Source organism: Mandrillus leucophaeus, unplaced genomic scaffold, assembly GCF_000951045.1.
Source record: "Mandrillus leucophaeus isolate KB7577 unplaced genomic scaffold, Mleu.le_1.0 Scaffold1492, whole genome shotgun sequence".
Classification (NCBI taxonomy): domain Eukaryota; kingdom Metazoa; phylum Chordata; class Mammalia; order Primates; family Cercopithecidae; genus Mandrillus; species Mandrillus leucophaeus.
In genome coordinates, this window is record NW_012101468.1 from 147,714 (window position 1) to 163,912 (window position 16,199).

Genomic DNA, 16,199 nt, shown 5'->3' on the forward strand with positions numbered 1-16,199 from the left:
TAAATCATAGTAAATAATTCCTTAATGAATTACTGTTGCAGTTAAGCTAATTTCTTGAAATAAATAATTTTTGTCAGATTTGAGAAATCTATTAAAAAAAAAAAAAAACTACAGTACAGGCCTGTACATTTCCCACTTTCAGGCATTTTCGTTTTGCTCTGCATTACAATAAAAGTCCTCTAGATGGCAGTGTTTACCATAGTTAGAATTACGTTCGCACTATTTTTAACTCTTAAAACGACACTATAGAGCTAAATACTGTATCGTTACAAACTAATTTTTCTTGTATTCAATATTTCTTTAGGATTCTTGTTTTGCTCTGAATGCATATTTAACCTAATTCAACAAGTTTTTGCTCATTTTCAGGTTGTTATTGCAATTTAATTTGCTAGTTTTCAGGAGCAATTAAGTTGACCCAAAATCTTTAAAATACAATATACATGTGCTCTGTATTCTTTGGAGGAATTAAAGTAAGTTACTGAGACTGTGGTAACCAGAATAAAGCACATCTTAGCAACTAACTACATAAATTACATTTTTTTCAAGCTTGTTTATAACCACAGATTTGAAGGACATTATAGATGCTTTATTAGAACCAAGGGAGAGCTTCATCTTCTATTTGAAGTAATCGTAGTTTTAATTTTCTCAGCTGATGAATATTCCAACTGAGTCCCAGGTGTATAACAGAATCTAGAGCAACCATATTTTGTCGGAAAATTTGTGGGTGGGTTAAGTTATTTTTAAATACTCTCATTGTAGAAATGATAAAGGTATAATATATATTTGAGTTTTATACTGAATATATTGCATGTTACCATAAAACATAAAAGTGCTAATATACACATTAAGGAATCTTATCTTTTCTGAAAATAAGACTGGACAGAAATGGTCAAGTTCAGGACCAATTGTTGATTTGCAGTTTCCCTGTGCCTTCCATAAAGATAGAATATTTGTCACTAAAGGCTAGAAAAGAGATTTATTTCTTCAATTTTTAACTTGTACTTTGGAAAAATAAATTGTAACATATTTTGTACAGACATATTCCTCTAGGTCTTTACAAATAAACTCCAGAGATATTTTATTTTTTGATTTGGCAATTTGGGAACCTCGATATAAATTTACTTAAATGATTAATATATATATTTGTATATATATTGTATATATATGGTATATCTATTATATAGTGTATATATGAGATATATCTGTATATATATAGTGTACATATGTGTGTGTGTGTATATATATATGGTCGGTCTATCTATCTATCTGTATATATTCCAAAGAAGGAAGAACTTTCATGAGCTTTGGAGATGACTCAAATGTGTCCACCACGTGTTCAATTACCTCCTGTTGACACCTTCCACCCCCATCTGACCTGGTACCCCACATTGCTCAGCAAGTGTCTTAAGGCCTATTGGTCTGTTCTGTGTAATTTGCCTTCCTCGGAAGAGTACCAGGCTCCAAACAGACCTCTTCCTCACTCCTAGTTCAAAGTAAAGCCAAAATTTAGCTCTAGATATCTAATATCTATCTATCTATCTATCTATCTATCTATCTACACACACACACACACAAAAAAAAATTCTATTCTCTTAAGCAGGGTTCCTCAAATTCAGCACTACTGCCAGGTGGGTCAGATAATTCTTTGTTGTATATGTACATTTGTGTATTGCAGGAGGCTGAAGTTCTGTGCATTATAGGATGTTTAGCATCATCTCTAGTCTTCAGTCACTAGATGCAAGTACCAACCCATCTCTCCTTCTCCCATGAAGATTCCCTTCCATGTTGCAGTTGGGGCAATGAGAATGTCTCCAGACATTGCCAAATGCCCCTGAAGGAGCCAAATCACCCCCAGGTGATAAGCCACTGAATTGTAAACCTTTTATTTTTATCAACTTTTCTTATTCTTTACAAATATAAAATGCCAATCGAGTAGCTCTTAAACATTAGTGGCAGGGATGTGACTGAACAAAAATAATGAACTTGAACCAGGTATTTACCCACCATTAGGAGTTCCCTATCTCTGATTCCTTCTGTGCATCATCTTTGTTTTTCTTATTCTTTTACTCTCAAGCTTCCTTTGGTATTCTGGCCTATATCAAGAAAAACTATTGCTTCTAATCACTCCTGAGTATACACCACTTACTGTTCACAGAATAATTAGATTGATCTTAGAGTATCCATCCTACAGGTCTGGGTTCTTTGGAGAATGGGATCATTGGTCCATGTTGAATTGAGGGTCTTTGCAAATTCAATCAAGTGTTGTCACAGTAAGGTGGATCCATCAATTCCAGGCATTGTGGCATGAGTCCACATAATGTGAAGATAGATGCTTTGATTATAGTCATGTGGATGGAATATAGGGGAAGACATTTCCAAAGAAGGAAGAAATCTAATGGGCTTTGGAGATGACCCAAATGTGTCCACCATGTATTCTATTACCTCCTGTTGACACCTTCCACCCCCATCTGACCTGGTACCCCGCATTGCTCAGCAAGTGCCCTAGGCCTATTGATCTGTTCTATGTAATTTGCCTTCCTCTGAAGAGTACTAAGGTCCAAACAGACCTCTTCCTCACTCCTAGTTCAAAGTAAAACTAAAATTTAGCTCTAGATATCTAATCTCTGAGAGAAAGAGACAATCTAAATTAAATTAATATGTGAATGATATATACATTTCTTGCCCCTCTGAGCAGTACTAGCATCAAAAGAATGCTTGGTAACAAAACTAATCTTTGTATGATAAAATGGTAGGGGTGATTCTTTCTGTAACCTTCTGCTTTTGCTTTCCACTCTCACCCTTTAGCCATGATACTTTGTATTTAACACGCCTTTTAGGTCCTTGCTACCTTATCGGTGGTCCAGAGATCAATAGCATCAGTATCCCCTGGGAACTTTTTAGAAATATAGGACCTTAGCTCCCATTGAAAAGCTAATATATCAGAATTTACATTTTAATTTAACAAGATCTCTGGGCTATTTTACTCACATTAAAGTTTGAGAAACATGGACTCAGGTTCAGTAAATATCCTGGAATGTTATTTAAATCAAGAAGAAGTCAACTTTAGCACAATGTTATTCTTATAATAATAAACCCAATAAACCATCTGAACCAATATAAAGATTAAAAATAATTTGGTAGTACATTTATGTAATCAAGAACTTACTTGCTAGTGAGTATTCAAACTATTAAGATTAATGCAACAAGCAAAATATTTAAAATTTAAAACATAAAAGAGATATTGTGATGGGTATACACAAAGTAGAAAATATTTTCAGGGTAGTACAATTTTTTTTCAACATAGCACATATCTTTAATCTTTATTTTTTAAATATAGTATGTCTTTGAAAATAGGTTTTTGAATGAGGTGATTAATATATTTTTAACAATGGATTTCTCCCTTACATACTTTGCAATTATTTTATGTAATTCTCACTTCTACCTTTTTCAACTAATTGTGGCGTTTACCTGAAGTTTCACCTGGTCTTTAGAATCCACTTATCTGTTATAATATACCAAAAAGTTGGCCTCATCTCCTGGTGAGGGACAAATATTATTCAAAAATAATGTAATTACTCTCTTTCAGCATAGCCATTAAGGACACCTACATTGGTATAGTTGTAATGTGTAGAAATTACATAAGTAATTTGCAACTAGCCCATAGATGTAAAACACGGTACTCATTTGTTCTTTAAAATCAAAACATTATGTGAATATTTTTGTGACATCAGGAAACATTCATAATCTTTTCAATGTTATTATTACAGGTACTTATTGTTTGTCTTGTATTTTACAAGTGATATTTTTCCAAGGATAACGTTTTAAATTAGAGTTTCTTATAAGCTCCACATATAATGTTTCTTATGACATACTATTTTTAAAAATTAATCTTTTTTATGATATATTCTGGCTTACTTACCAACCCCATTCCCTGCAGTCAAGAAGTTTCTTTGACGTTCTCTTAATTCTTTCTGAATGTTTTACCGATCTGTGGCTAGAGAACAGTAAATTCATAAGCATGGGAATGAAAAGACATGGTACATTGTAGGACTATTTAAAGGCTTGTATTACATGGCACTAGAGAATAGGATTTTCATTTAAGAAAAAAATTATTCTAAAGAACATATGTGTACACATACATACATACAAAGACATGTAATTTTTGTAAGCAGAGTAACATTAACTTAATTCCCATAAAAAGCAGAACAGTATCTTTTAAAGGGCTTAGCAATCCCCATTTCCATTACTTTGGTGTTATCAGTGATATGGAGTTAAGCCAGGACTGCAGAAGTCAACAATATACATTGTCTCCCTGACTCATCCTCATTCAATTAGAGGGAGACTGTGGGGGGAATTTGGTTCCTAAGAGGAGACTATAAGAGAAAAATGAGGCTTATGCATTCTCCCCTATATTAGTAAGTCTATTTATGTGCACATTATGTAACAAATTGGGCTTCTAGAAGAATATCATGAGTTTATTTAAAAACAAAAGACAAAAAACATTGTAAGAATGAAGAAGGGAGGACTGAAGAAATACGTAATGAAAAGTTCCCAAAAGAATGTTATTTCAGGTAACACAAAGTTCTGTTTTAGGGAACGTAGTATTTTGAATAAGAATGTAATGAAAGAGAATTTTTAATACATTGTAATATGTTTATTAATTCTTAAAATTTCTCATACCTTTTTAAAAAACTTTCCTGAATTATTTTTGGGCAAATGCTATTCTGCTTGAACTGTGTTCTTATCTCAACATTTTCTTGTCTCTATTTTTAAGTTCAAGCAGAGATGCTTCCAAAAAATACGTAAGCTTTTCTTACGTCTTTAGACATTTATCATTTTATAAATGTAACTTGAATAGCTAATAGTCGATATTTCAATCTAATAGTTCTTACCTTACAGATTAGAGAAATACATGTCATAAAGACCCAAGAAATAAAAACATTTTCACATTATATTTCACTGGAAATTACAAGACTTTGAAGTAATCAAATTATTGTACATTTATTCTGTTTACTATCTTAAAACATTTTTTTATGTTTTCTACATGATTGCTTGAGCCCTACATGTGATGCAGAAAAAATCTATTATGAAAGCTACACCTATAAATAATCTGAAATTTTAAAGAAGTAATTACAAAACTTGAGAATTCAATATTTTCTTTATTTAAATAGTAATCATGATAAAATAGTGGCACTGGAAAATGTCAGTTTACATTGTGATAACTATTAGAGCTACAAGCCTGACATTTATAATCCTTGTCAGTCATAAAAATATAGCAAATTGGGATAAATTTAGTTCAGTCTTTCAAAAAGAATGAAGGTTGTCACCTGCTTTCCTTTGTGATTTGATTATCTTGGACTAGGTTTTTCTAAAAATGAAAAGGTAAAAAGATTTTTAAAAAGGTATTCAAAATGAAAGAGCTAATAATAAATAGTGAAGCAACAGAATTATTCAAGGAGCTTACTATACTTTGCCAGTTTGCATAGCCTTAAAAGGTGTTAATTTTCTTTTTGCGGTGTTAAAATTCTGCATTGTCATTTTCTAAACAGTGATAATATAAATAACCCTGAGTATTTTTAGCACAATTTTCCCCAGAAGTACAGTACAATAGTCTAGTCTTTTTTGTGAAATGGGGACAATAATGCCTGCTGTGACATAAGAGCCCCTGTGAATGATTGATTAGTGTCCGTTAGACACAATAAGACACCTGGATTAAAGGAGTCTTAGAAGTACAGGCCACAAAAGTATTTTTTATATTATTTTTAACTATGATTGGAATATAGAACTAGTATATTAGAGTTAAAAATATTAGTCTTGAAGTCCTTGTGGAGGTCATTTGATCATTCTGAATATTACAGTCGGTCTTTTCTCTAAATGTAACTTACAGAAACAGCCTTTACAATCTCCGTGTGAAATGTAATTTTAAAATGCTGAGTGGTAACTAGAAAATTCTAGATGAAAATCCAATTAACAAACTGAATTGCTTAATAATTTAGGTTATTAAATGCCATTGCATGGAAATCATTGTTTAAATATATAAATAGAACAATATTAAACTTGTGGAACACAAAATAATTTTATTAACTCCACATCTGTTTGTGTTTAAATCTGCAAAAGCATTTTAGTCTTCAGTTAGCTGGCCGAAGGTGACTTAGCTTCACAAGTATCCCATGACCTATATAACAAGCAGAAAACACTAAAGCAATTTTACTATAGCTCAAATGCCATAATTCCCATTAGTATCCTGATTCCTGATGCTACAATCAGGTACAACACAGGTGAGAACATCATAATTCCTTGCAGTAGAAAATATGCTTTGACAAAGACGAATAAGGGTTAATTAAAGAGATCTAATTAGAAGTCTAATATATATACTGGAAGATCGATATTGGAAATCTAACATTTTATTAAATTCGCTAAGGAAAAACAATGATAAAATACAGCATAAAAACAAATAGTTGTTCCCTTACAAAAACTGAAATTAAGAATATTTCCCTAATTCATAATTACACAGATCTAACTTAAAAATTAATATTGGAGAGGTGGATTATGAACAGCTCTCATTAGGAAAATGATTTATACAGTGTTTTGGGAAGAAACCTTAAGTTGTGATAACACAGGGTTAGGAATATGACCCTTTATATTTACTTTTCCTCTAGGAATATTAATAAGATCTCTAATAATAGTTCTAATTTTAGAGTTTAGAAGTCGGATTATTTATTATAGGACAAACTAGTCTCAACTATTCTAGATTTAAGAGGTAAAACTGAGACCATTAAGCAATCTCAATCATTTAGATAATGCCAAATAAACACCTAAAGGATATAATGCCCTGAGTCCATAGCTCTATTTGTCTCTTAAACTCCATCTCCTTTGAAAAGAATCTAGACATATTTCATTCTGGGGCTTTGACCTGTGGTTTTCTTTAATTGAAGTCTCATAGTCATAAATGGAATCATGTGATGTTTTTTTTTTTCTCTTCTCTAACCTTCATCTTGTGTTCATACTGATTTCATTTATGAGCACGAGGTAATAATGGGTTCTGCCAGCACGTGAAGCTATCCTTTAGCAAAGAGAAACAATTCTGTTTAATAATGATGTTAAATAATTATTGCTAAGCTATGTGTTGCGACTACAACATGACTTTGAAATGACTACCGTATGATTAGAATAAGAATATGATATAACTGTAGTGCTTATGAAATGAACTGGAAAGTGGCTGTGCTGCTATGTTTATTGTAAATGTATCAGAATGATGGTTCATTTATTTAAAAACAGTGCAGTGCATAAAATAGGTGACAATTGGAACAATGTACTAGCTTTAATTGTAGATTTTGTGAATGGCAAAATGATCGTTTACTGTGGTAAGATAAAAGAATCATCCTTTAATTCACTGACATTATTCTGTGAGGCAATATTTTTATTTTGACTTTTGGATACTTAGAAGTCCCTTCTGTTCTTAAATTATATACATTCTAATCATACAAAACATTACTATAATAAAAGTTGCTTTGCTATTTTAAAAAACAGTGTACTATCTGCAAGAAAAGTATTTTATATTTTACATATAAGGGATTAATGGATTTTACAGTGGGCTTTTAGACACTGCTGTTGAACTGTGACTATTAACTCAAAGAAAAGTTTGAATTAAAAAGAGCTTACAATTTCATGTTGGAAAATTGTGATATCAAATGAGTTGGTTAAATAATGCCATTATTTATTAAATATATGGCTTAGTAGGCTTGATTCGTGATTTTTTAAAATTTTAATTTAAATATCTAAAAACAAATGTTATTTAAAAAAGAAAAAAAAAATCTACTGTACTCAAAAACAAGAGGTAATCTCCAGCACGCCCTCATAGTGCTTAAGTATGTCAAGAGCCTTTAATGCCTAGGAAGCCCATTACAGAATGGGGAACACACAGGTTTAAAATAAATGCCCTTTATTCTTCCTGTGAGTTAGACCAAGTTATTCAATCATGTACTAAGACCTTCTCAGACAACCTTTATGGGTCAGTCAAAAAATAAATTTTTGTTCCAAGTGAACTGTTTCTATGTTAATGCTTCAAACTTTACTCAGGTATCAGGCGTTGTTAAGTACAAGCCATTACACAAACCTTTGTGGTTTACTGACTTAAAAAAATCAATCCAATATATCACTAGATAGTGCTTTGGGGGTCAGTATTTGAGAAATAAAGCTATATTTTTTCGGGAGTCATTCCATCCAGTTCCTGTATGAAAATAAGAAACTTGTGAGGATTTAGTACAGAGCTGGAGTCAAGAGAAATGAAATGCACGGGAAAAGCAAGAATCACAGGAAAGAAAGTTGGAATCAGCAGAAAGTGCCTAGGGGAAAGGAAGTGTTCCACAGCTTGGGAAACAGCTGTCTGGGACTCCTTCCAGCACCTTGGAAGCAAAGTTTGCAGTGAGGTGGGCTGGAAACGGGTTTTGCAGCCGCCGCGAGTCCCGGCGAGCTTAGGTTCTCAGGTTTCCAAGGCGCGGCTGGAACAGAAGTGCAGGGACCGCCACCATACACCGCCGCGGCCGGTCCCGCTCCGCTAGAGGAGACTTCGCAAGCGCAGCCGCCTGGCCCGGGCTGACCGAGGGGACCCCAGACGCTGCCATTGTCTCTTTCCAAGGCAGTTTCCGTGGCTGTGCGTGTAGGAAGTGCTCCGATTAATTTTCTTTCCTGTCTCCGCAGAGACCCCAAATTCTGCGGTCCCCACCTTTCGCTGTACTCCCTCTTTGCCCTTCTTTCCAATGTCCCTGCCAGCAAAAGCTTCTATTTGCAGCACCGCGCATGTTGTTCATTTAACGCGCTCCGGGGATCTGTTGGCTCGTGCTCCCTACCTAGGGGTGGCTGTACGTCTCGCGCCTCGGATCCTGGGTAGACTCCCCCATCTATGCATTTTGGCCCCTCCACTTAGCAAAGAGATGTGCGAAGCCGCCTCGGTGACACCGATCCGCCCGCAGCGGTGGCCCCGGTTCCCCGGATCCGCGCCCGCGCCCTGCAGGGCTCCCGCGCTGCCCTTGCCCGCCGGACCGCCGGGGCTCGGAGGTTCGCTCCCTGCCAGAGCCTGCGAGCGCCGCTTCCGCGCGGGCCTGGGGAGCGCCGGCGCGTCCCACCCAACGCCGGACCCTGCTGAGCATGCTCAGTGCACCTCCTGGAACCCGGCTCTCCTGGGGTCAGGATCAGATTTCCGGGTTTTCGCGGCTGCCGAGGGGGCGAGGAGGAGGGGAGGCTGGGAGACAGTCAGCGCCTTGTTCCGAGCCCCCTCCCTCGCGCCCGGCTGCGGCCGCCCGCACCGCAAGATGCAGGCCAATCAGAGCCCGGGGGCGGGGCCTGGGCAATCACGCCCTCCCTCTGGGCTTATTGAGAGTTATATCAAGAAATTCAGTTCAGAGAGAGGAGAGAGAGGAGAGGGAGAAGGAGAGAGGGGCAGAGGAGAAGGGAGAGAGGGAGAGTATGCGAGACGGAAAGGAGCGCCTTAGAGTCTCTGAAGCACGCAAGAAATAACAGATTAGGAATTTTTCGGGCAACTGTCACCCGGATAACGGTCAGAGAATCACCATCACCGCAACTCTGACATTTCCTACAAGAAGTTAGAGACTTAAGCAGTACTGGCATCGGATGGAAATGGTATGCTTGATGCTGTGGAAAATATCCCTGAGCTGAAGAAGTGCAACTGAATGTTGTGTGTGTGCTAAATACCCAGAAGAACCCAGACCCAGTGGGTAAGAGAGACGAAATGTGGAGAGAATGACTAACGACAAATCCGTGAATTTGTTCTCTGGAGTTGCTAATTTGCCAGTCCGAAGGAACACATTTTACAGGGAGGAAACGTTTTGCTGCTTCTGATTTCTCCCCAAACTGGTGCTACCAGATGCATGGCTTTCTATGTGTTGGAACAAATCATTCCTAACTGCAGCATACTGGGAAAGGAGAAAGGTTGAGGCAACTAACGTAAGTGTAAAGTTTCGCATGCATAATTGTAAATTCGTGTTTAGATGTGTCCTCAGTGTAGACGAAAGATGTTTGTAATTGGGTAGAAGGTTGGGGCAGAGCTCACCTACTCGGCTGTATCTGCATCCCTACCTGCATCACTCTGCCGGAACTAATCGCGGGCATCAGCTACTGTGCAGCCTAATGCAGATAAGATTAGAGCCTGAGAACTGACCAGTCCTACTCAAGTACGTAGCTGCCTGGAGCCTTGCACCCGTTTAAACTGCAGTTACAGGAACATCTAAGCAGAAGCCTTTTTACCTGCATGATTGGGTTGCAGTATTTATGTGTGGCAAATGTTACTAATATTCTAACCAGAAATCAGGATTAAGAAATAGCTTTGTTTTTTTTTCTCTTTTATGTTCAGTAGAAAATATTGTGATGTTACATGGGAATGTTAGCTGCGTTTCACTTATATCTCGGCACTCTTCCACCTCTAGGAAAAGGAATCCTATATTATTATACATTTTTAAAAGTTTTAATGTGTTTACGAATCCTAATGGGGATAATTTGTCAATATGGAGAAAGGAGAGCAAGCTGTGGGCAAGAAATCTGAAGTCTTGGTGTTGTGCTTTTAGGCAATGAGGATGTGTAGTGGCCGGTGACTACTGCTTCTGATGCTGCAGCAGCATGTCCGGATGCTCGTTTCCCAGTAAGATTGTATTAGAAGGCAGTTGAAGAACTGAGAGGAAAGAAAAAGATAGCCTTTTTAGAAAAAATAGGTGACTCAGTGTGGCAGAGAAGAAAACACATTTGACATGTGACAAAGCAATTAGTAGGAACCATAGCTAAATACTTAGGGTTTTTCACTTGCACCTAAAAAGACTGAGGGAGGCGGGTTAGAGGCTCTAGGAGGAGGGTGAGACGGGGGGAGGGGGAGAGGAGAACAAGAATGCTTGTTTTGAATTAAACAGTATTCTGAAAAACAACGTGCGTGAATATAGGTAAAAATAGCAGCTGTCGTTAATTCAAAAGTAGAAAATTTTATTTCCTCCCGGCAAATGCAACAAGCAGGAGATATTTAGTGTTTTTTTCTCCACAGAGTAAACTTGCAAACAGTGGCAGAGCAAACTGCCATGTTTACTAATGTGCAGGGGAAAATGTGTGGTGATATTTTGTGACAGTATGTTTTTATTTACTGAAGAATAATATTGTCTATACGATTGTGTTGACAGTGGCTGTCTCCAAATAAGTGATGAGATATAATGCATCCTCCAGTCCATGCACGCTTCCTCTTGCAATTTGTGCATCATTCCTCAGTGGAAACCTTTAAACCCTAAAATCCAGGAAAAGAAAATAAATACATTATCATGGACCTGAGGGATTTTTACCTGTTGGCTGCTCTGATTGCCTGTTTAAGGCTGGATTCCGCAATAGCTCAAGAACTTATTTACACTATTAGAGAGGAATTGCCTGAAAATGTGCCCATAGGAAACATACCAAAGGATCTGAACATTTCTCACATCAATGCTGCCACAGGGACCAGTGCCAGCCTTGTCTACAGACTGGTTTCTAAAGCTGGGGATGCCCCTTTGGTGAAAGTATCCAGCAGCACTGGAGAAATTTTCACAACCTCCAACAGAATAGACAGAGAAAAACTCTGTGCTGGCGCCTCATATGCTGAGGAGAATGAGTGTTTCTTTGAACTTGAGGTGGTGATCCTCCCCAATGACTTCTTCAGGCTGATCAAAATAAAAATAATTGTCAAGGATACCAATGATAATGCCCCCATGTTTCCATCTCCTGTCATCAATATTTCCATTCCAGAAAACACTTTGATCAACAGCCGCTTTCCAATTCCATCAGCAACAGATCCTGACACAGGCTTCAATGGTGTACAGCATTATGAATTATTAAATGGGCAGAGTGTTTTTGGACTGGATATCGTGGAAACTCCGGAGGGAGAGAAGTGGCCACAATTGATTGTTCAGCAAAACTTGGATAGAGAACAGAAAGATACCTATGTGATGAAAATCAAAGTAGAGGATGGAGGCACTCCACAGAAATCCAGTACGGCCATACTGCAGGTCACAGTAAGTGATGTAAATGACAACCGGCCAGTGTTTAAAGAGGGTCAAGTGGAGGTTCATATTCCAGAGAATGCTCCTGTAGGTACCTCTGTAATTCAGCTTCATGCCACTGATGCAGATATAGGCAGTAATGCTGAAATCCGGTACATTTTTGGTGCCCAGGTCGCCCCTGCAACCAAAAGACTCTTTGCTTTAAATAATACTACTGGGCTGATTACAGTTCAGAGGTCCTTAGATAGAGAGGAGACAGCCATTCACAAAGTGACAGTGCTGGCTAGTGATGGCAGCTCCACTCCTGCTCGAGCAACGGTTACCATCAATGTCACCGATGTAAATGATAACCCTCCTAATATAGACCTCAGGTACATTATAAGTCCCATCAATGGCACCGTGTATTTATCTGAGAAAGATCCTGTCAATACAAAGATTGCCCTAATTACAGTTTCAGATAAGGACACAGATGTGAATGGCAAAGTGATCTGTTTTATTGAAAGAGAGGTCCCATTTCATTTGAAGGCAGTATATGACAACCAATATTTGTTAGAGACCTCTTCTTTGTTGGACTATGAGGGCACCAAAGAATTCAGCTTTAAAATTGTTGCCTCTGATTCTGGGAAGCCCAGTTTAAATCAGACTGCCCTGGTAAGGGTTAAGCTTGAGGATGAAAATGACAACCCACCAATTTTCAACCAGCCTGTAATTGAGCTGTCAGTTTCTGAAAACAACCGACGTGGGTTATACTTAACAACTATTAGTGCCACAGATGAAGACAGTGGGAAAAATGCAGACATTGTTTATCAGCTTGGACCGAATGCCTCCTTCTTTGATTTGGACCGAAAAACAGGAGTTTTGACAGCCTCCAGAGTCTTTGACAGAGAAGAACAAGAACGATTCATTTTTACAGTAACTGCGAGGGACAATGGGACCCCTCCCCTCCAAAGCCAAGCGGCTGTGATAGTTACTGTTCTGGATGAGAATGACAATAGCCCCAAGTTTACTCATAATCATTTTCAATTTTTTGTGTCTGAGAATCTGCCAAAGTATAGTACTGTGGGGGTAATCACAGTGACAGATGCAGATGCTGGAGAGAATAAAGCTGTGACTCTTTCCATTCTAAATGACAATGATAATTTTGTGTTGGATCCCTATTCTGGAGTCATAAAGTCAAATGTCTCATTTGATAGAGAACAGCAGAGTTCCTACACTTTTGACGTCAAAGCTACTGATGGAGGACAGCCACCTCGTTCCTCTACTGCAAAAGTAACTATCAACGTCATGGATGTCAATGACAACAGCCCAGTTGTCATTTCTCCACCGTCTAATACTTCCTTTAAGTTGGTGCCCCTCTCAGCCATTCCTGGCTCCGTGGTAGCAGAAGTTTTTGCAGTGGATGTTGACACTGGAATGAATGCCGAACTAAAGTATACTATAGTGAGTGGAAACAACAAAGGCTTATTTCGGATTGATCCAGTAACAGGTAACATTACTCTGGAAGAAAAACCAGCACCTACTGATGTAGGATTGCATCGTTTGGTGGTCAACATAAGTGACCTGGGGTACCCTAAGTCTTTGCACACGCTTGTGCTTGTATTCCTTTATGTTAACGATACTGCTGGAAATGCCTCCTATATCTATGACTTGATCCGCAGGACTATGGAAACCCCGTTGGACAGGAACATAGGGGATAGTAGCCAACCCTATCAAAATGAGGACTATCTAACCATCATGATTGCCATCATCGCCGGTGCCATGGTGGTCATTGTTGTGATCTTCGTCACCGTTCTGGTGCGCTGTCGCCATGCATCAAGGTTCAAAGCAGCTCAGAGGAGCAAGCAAGGTGCCGAATGGATGTCCCCAAACCAGGAGAACAAACAAAACAAGAAAAAGAAAAGAAAGAAAAGGAAGTCTCCCAAAAGCTCTCTTTTGAACTTTGTTACAATCGAAGAGTCCAAACCCGATGATGCAGTTCATGAACCTATCAATGGGACAATAAGCCTGCCGGCTGAACTGGAGGAGCAAAGTATAGGAAGATTTGACTGGGGCCCGGCACCTCCAACAACGTTCAAGCCTAACAGTCCTGACCTGGCCAAGCACTACAAATCTGCTTCTCCACAGCCTGCTTTTCATCTCAAACCAGACACCCCAGTTTCCGTGAAAAAGCATCATGTGATTCAGGAACTCCCTTTGGACAACACCTTTGTCGGGGGTTGTGACACCCTTTCTAAACGCTCTTCCACTAGTTCAGATCACTTCAGTGCCTCAGAGTGCAGTTCCCAAGGAGGCTTCAAGACAAAGGGCCCCTTACACACGAGACAGGTAAACGAGCACTTTTACTGGTCTATAAGTACTGCATACAAGTGCCCAGTCAACCAGTATTAACGTGCCAGTGTGTCTGTTGTTTTGGTCTAACTTTAGCTTAGTTAGAAAGAGGTAAAAAAAAACTTGACCCCTTTTCTATTCCTCTGGGGCTCAGTCAAGAATTTTTAGAACAGCTTTGAGATTTCTGAGTTCTGAGAATATTTTAACCTCCCAGTTTCCTTCAAATGGCAAAAGATGAAAAGAGAAAATTATTCCAAAATGTCCCAAGATAATGTTTGCTGAGGAAGAAAACCTGTCCTGATATGCCACATTCTGCTCCTGGGGTTTCCAAATTGACTGCTTCAAGATTTTCACCTTACCCTTTGATCTAAAAAGTCACCTTCAAATCTCAAGTTTTAAATGACTTTTGAAGGTGTGACTGCAATTATGTTGGAGCTGTGGTTGCTAAAGGGGTTAATTTTTTTTTAGTCTCTAAACAGGATAGTAGAATATTAAATGTACATCAGCCATGAAGCACATGATCATTGATAGATTGCAACTAAGCCATATAGGAAGTCTTCTCTTTGATTTCAAATTATTTTATTGTAATATATTAGATTCGGTACTTAATAGAAAGATTTTTAGTGTCCACAGTGGCCAAATGCTCTTTCAAAAAAAAAAAAAAAAAAAAAAAGAATGCTTGCTGCCTAATATAACTGATTTAAAAAGAAAAGAATGAATCCATTGTAAATATTCTCTCATCTTAGTAATGCATAAGTTATCTGTCATAACTCATTTTAAACTGTGAAATATGCCATATGAAGAGGGATTAAGAGGCTGAGAAACTCGTATTTCAACAAAATCCAGAATTAGTTTTCCTTAGGTCTAATAATTCCTTGTTAATAAAGATTTAAATGCAGCGCTGTCTAATTTATTTCACTGGGGCTTGTCTGTTGCCACAAAATTTGAATATCGATAATAGCCTGTAGATGGCACTAGGGTATCATGTCGCTTATGCTGGCCAGGTGCCAATCCCGCAGTAGCAAGGAGAAGGGGGAGGGAAGGATCAAGCTGGTAGTACAGCCAAAGATACCTTTTATTTAATGATAGTTGCTCTGGAGCAACTAGCATTTAAGTTCATTTGCTTGCTCTTTTGTGATTAGCTCTCAGCACACCAACTTTCTAGGATTTCATAATGCTAGTTCTGTCTTTGTCGGTATGGAGTTCACCTATGGTGATGGCCCACCTGTACTTGTTTATAAATAAGGAACATATAGATTTTAGAAAATCAAGTAAGGCAAAATTAATTTGCATAACAGTATTGACAGTTATCATTGATTAGTCTTTGGAGAATCAAGAGTTTTCCTTTTCTGAGGGTGGGGTGAAATAGGGTGTTTTATTGAAACAGTTTCCCCCTTACCAACTATCATTTATTGCTCTGGAATGACTTAAGGCTTCATGGTAATAAAATATTTATAAGAGTAATTTTGACAATGAGTCACACAGATACTCCCAGAACATCAAGTATAATACATATTACCATACAACTAAAATTTCCATTCTTAAGGCAATATATTAAACATTAGAGCGTTTTAAAAGTACAAATATTTAGAGCTTAAATACACAGGAAGAAAGGACTTAAATCAGTATAGAATTTTAAAGGAAACTATGAGATGATTACATATAAGTCAAAGTTGGAACCACTAATTTTTGTGTTAACTTTGTAAGCATTTGAAAAGAGGTTGATGTTTTAAAATTTAGAAAATGTTCAGGCTTAGTAAAGGTTTTTAAAAGTTAAATAGTTAACTATGATAAGTAAAGTAATTTATGAAACTAAATGAGTTTAATTAAAAAGTTGCTCTTTTAATG

General features: G+C 37.7%; 1 protein-coding gene across 1 annotated transcript; it reads left to right on the top strand.

Moving 5' to 3' along the window:
* Positions 1–9,287: 9,287 nt before the first annotated feature.
* On the top strand, positions 9,288–15,248 carry PCDH9 (protocadherin 9). Its single transcript, XM_011974830.1, has 2 exons — positions 9,288–9,963; positions 11,178–15,248. The coding sequence occupies exon 2, from the start codon at positions 11,313–11,315 to the stop codon at positions 14,409–14,411; it is 3,099 nt and encodes a 1,032-aa protein (XP_011830220.1). The 5' UTR covers positions 9,288–9,963; positions 11,178–11,312; the 3' UTR covers positions 14,412–15,248.
* Positions 15,249–16,199: the final 951 nt, after the last annotated feature.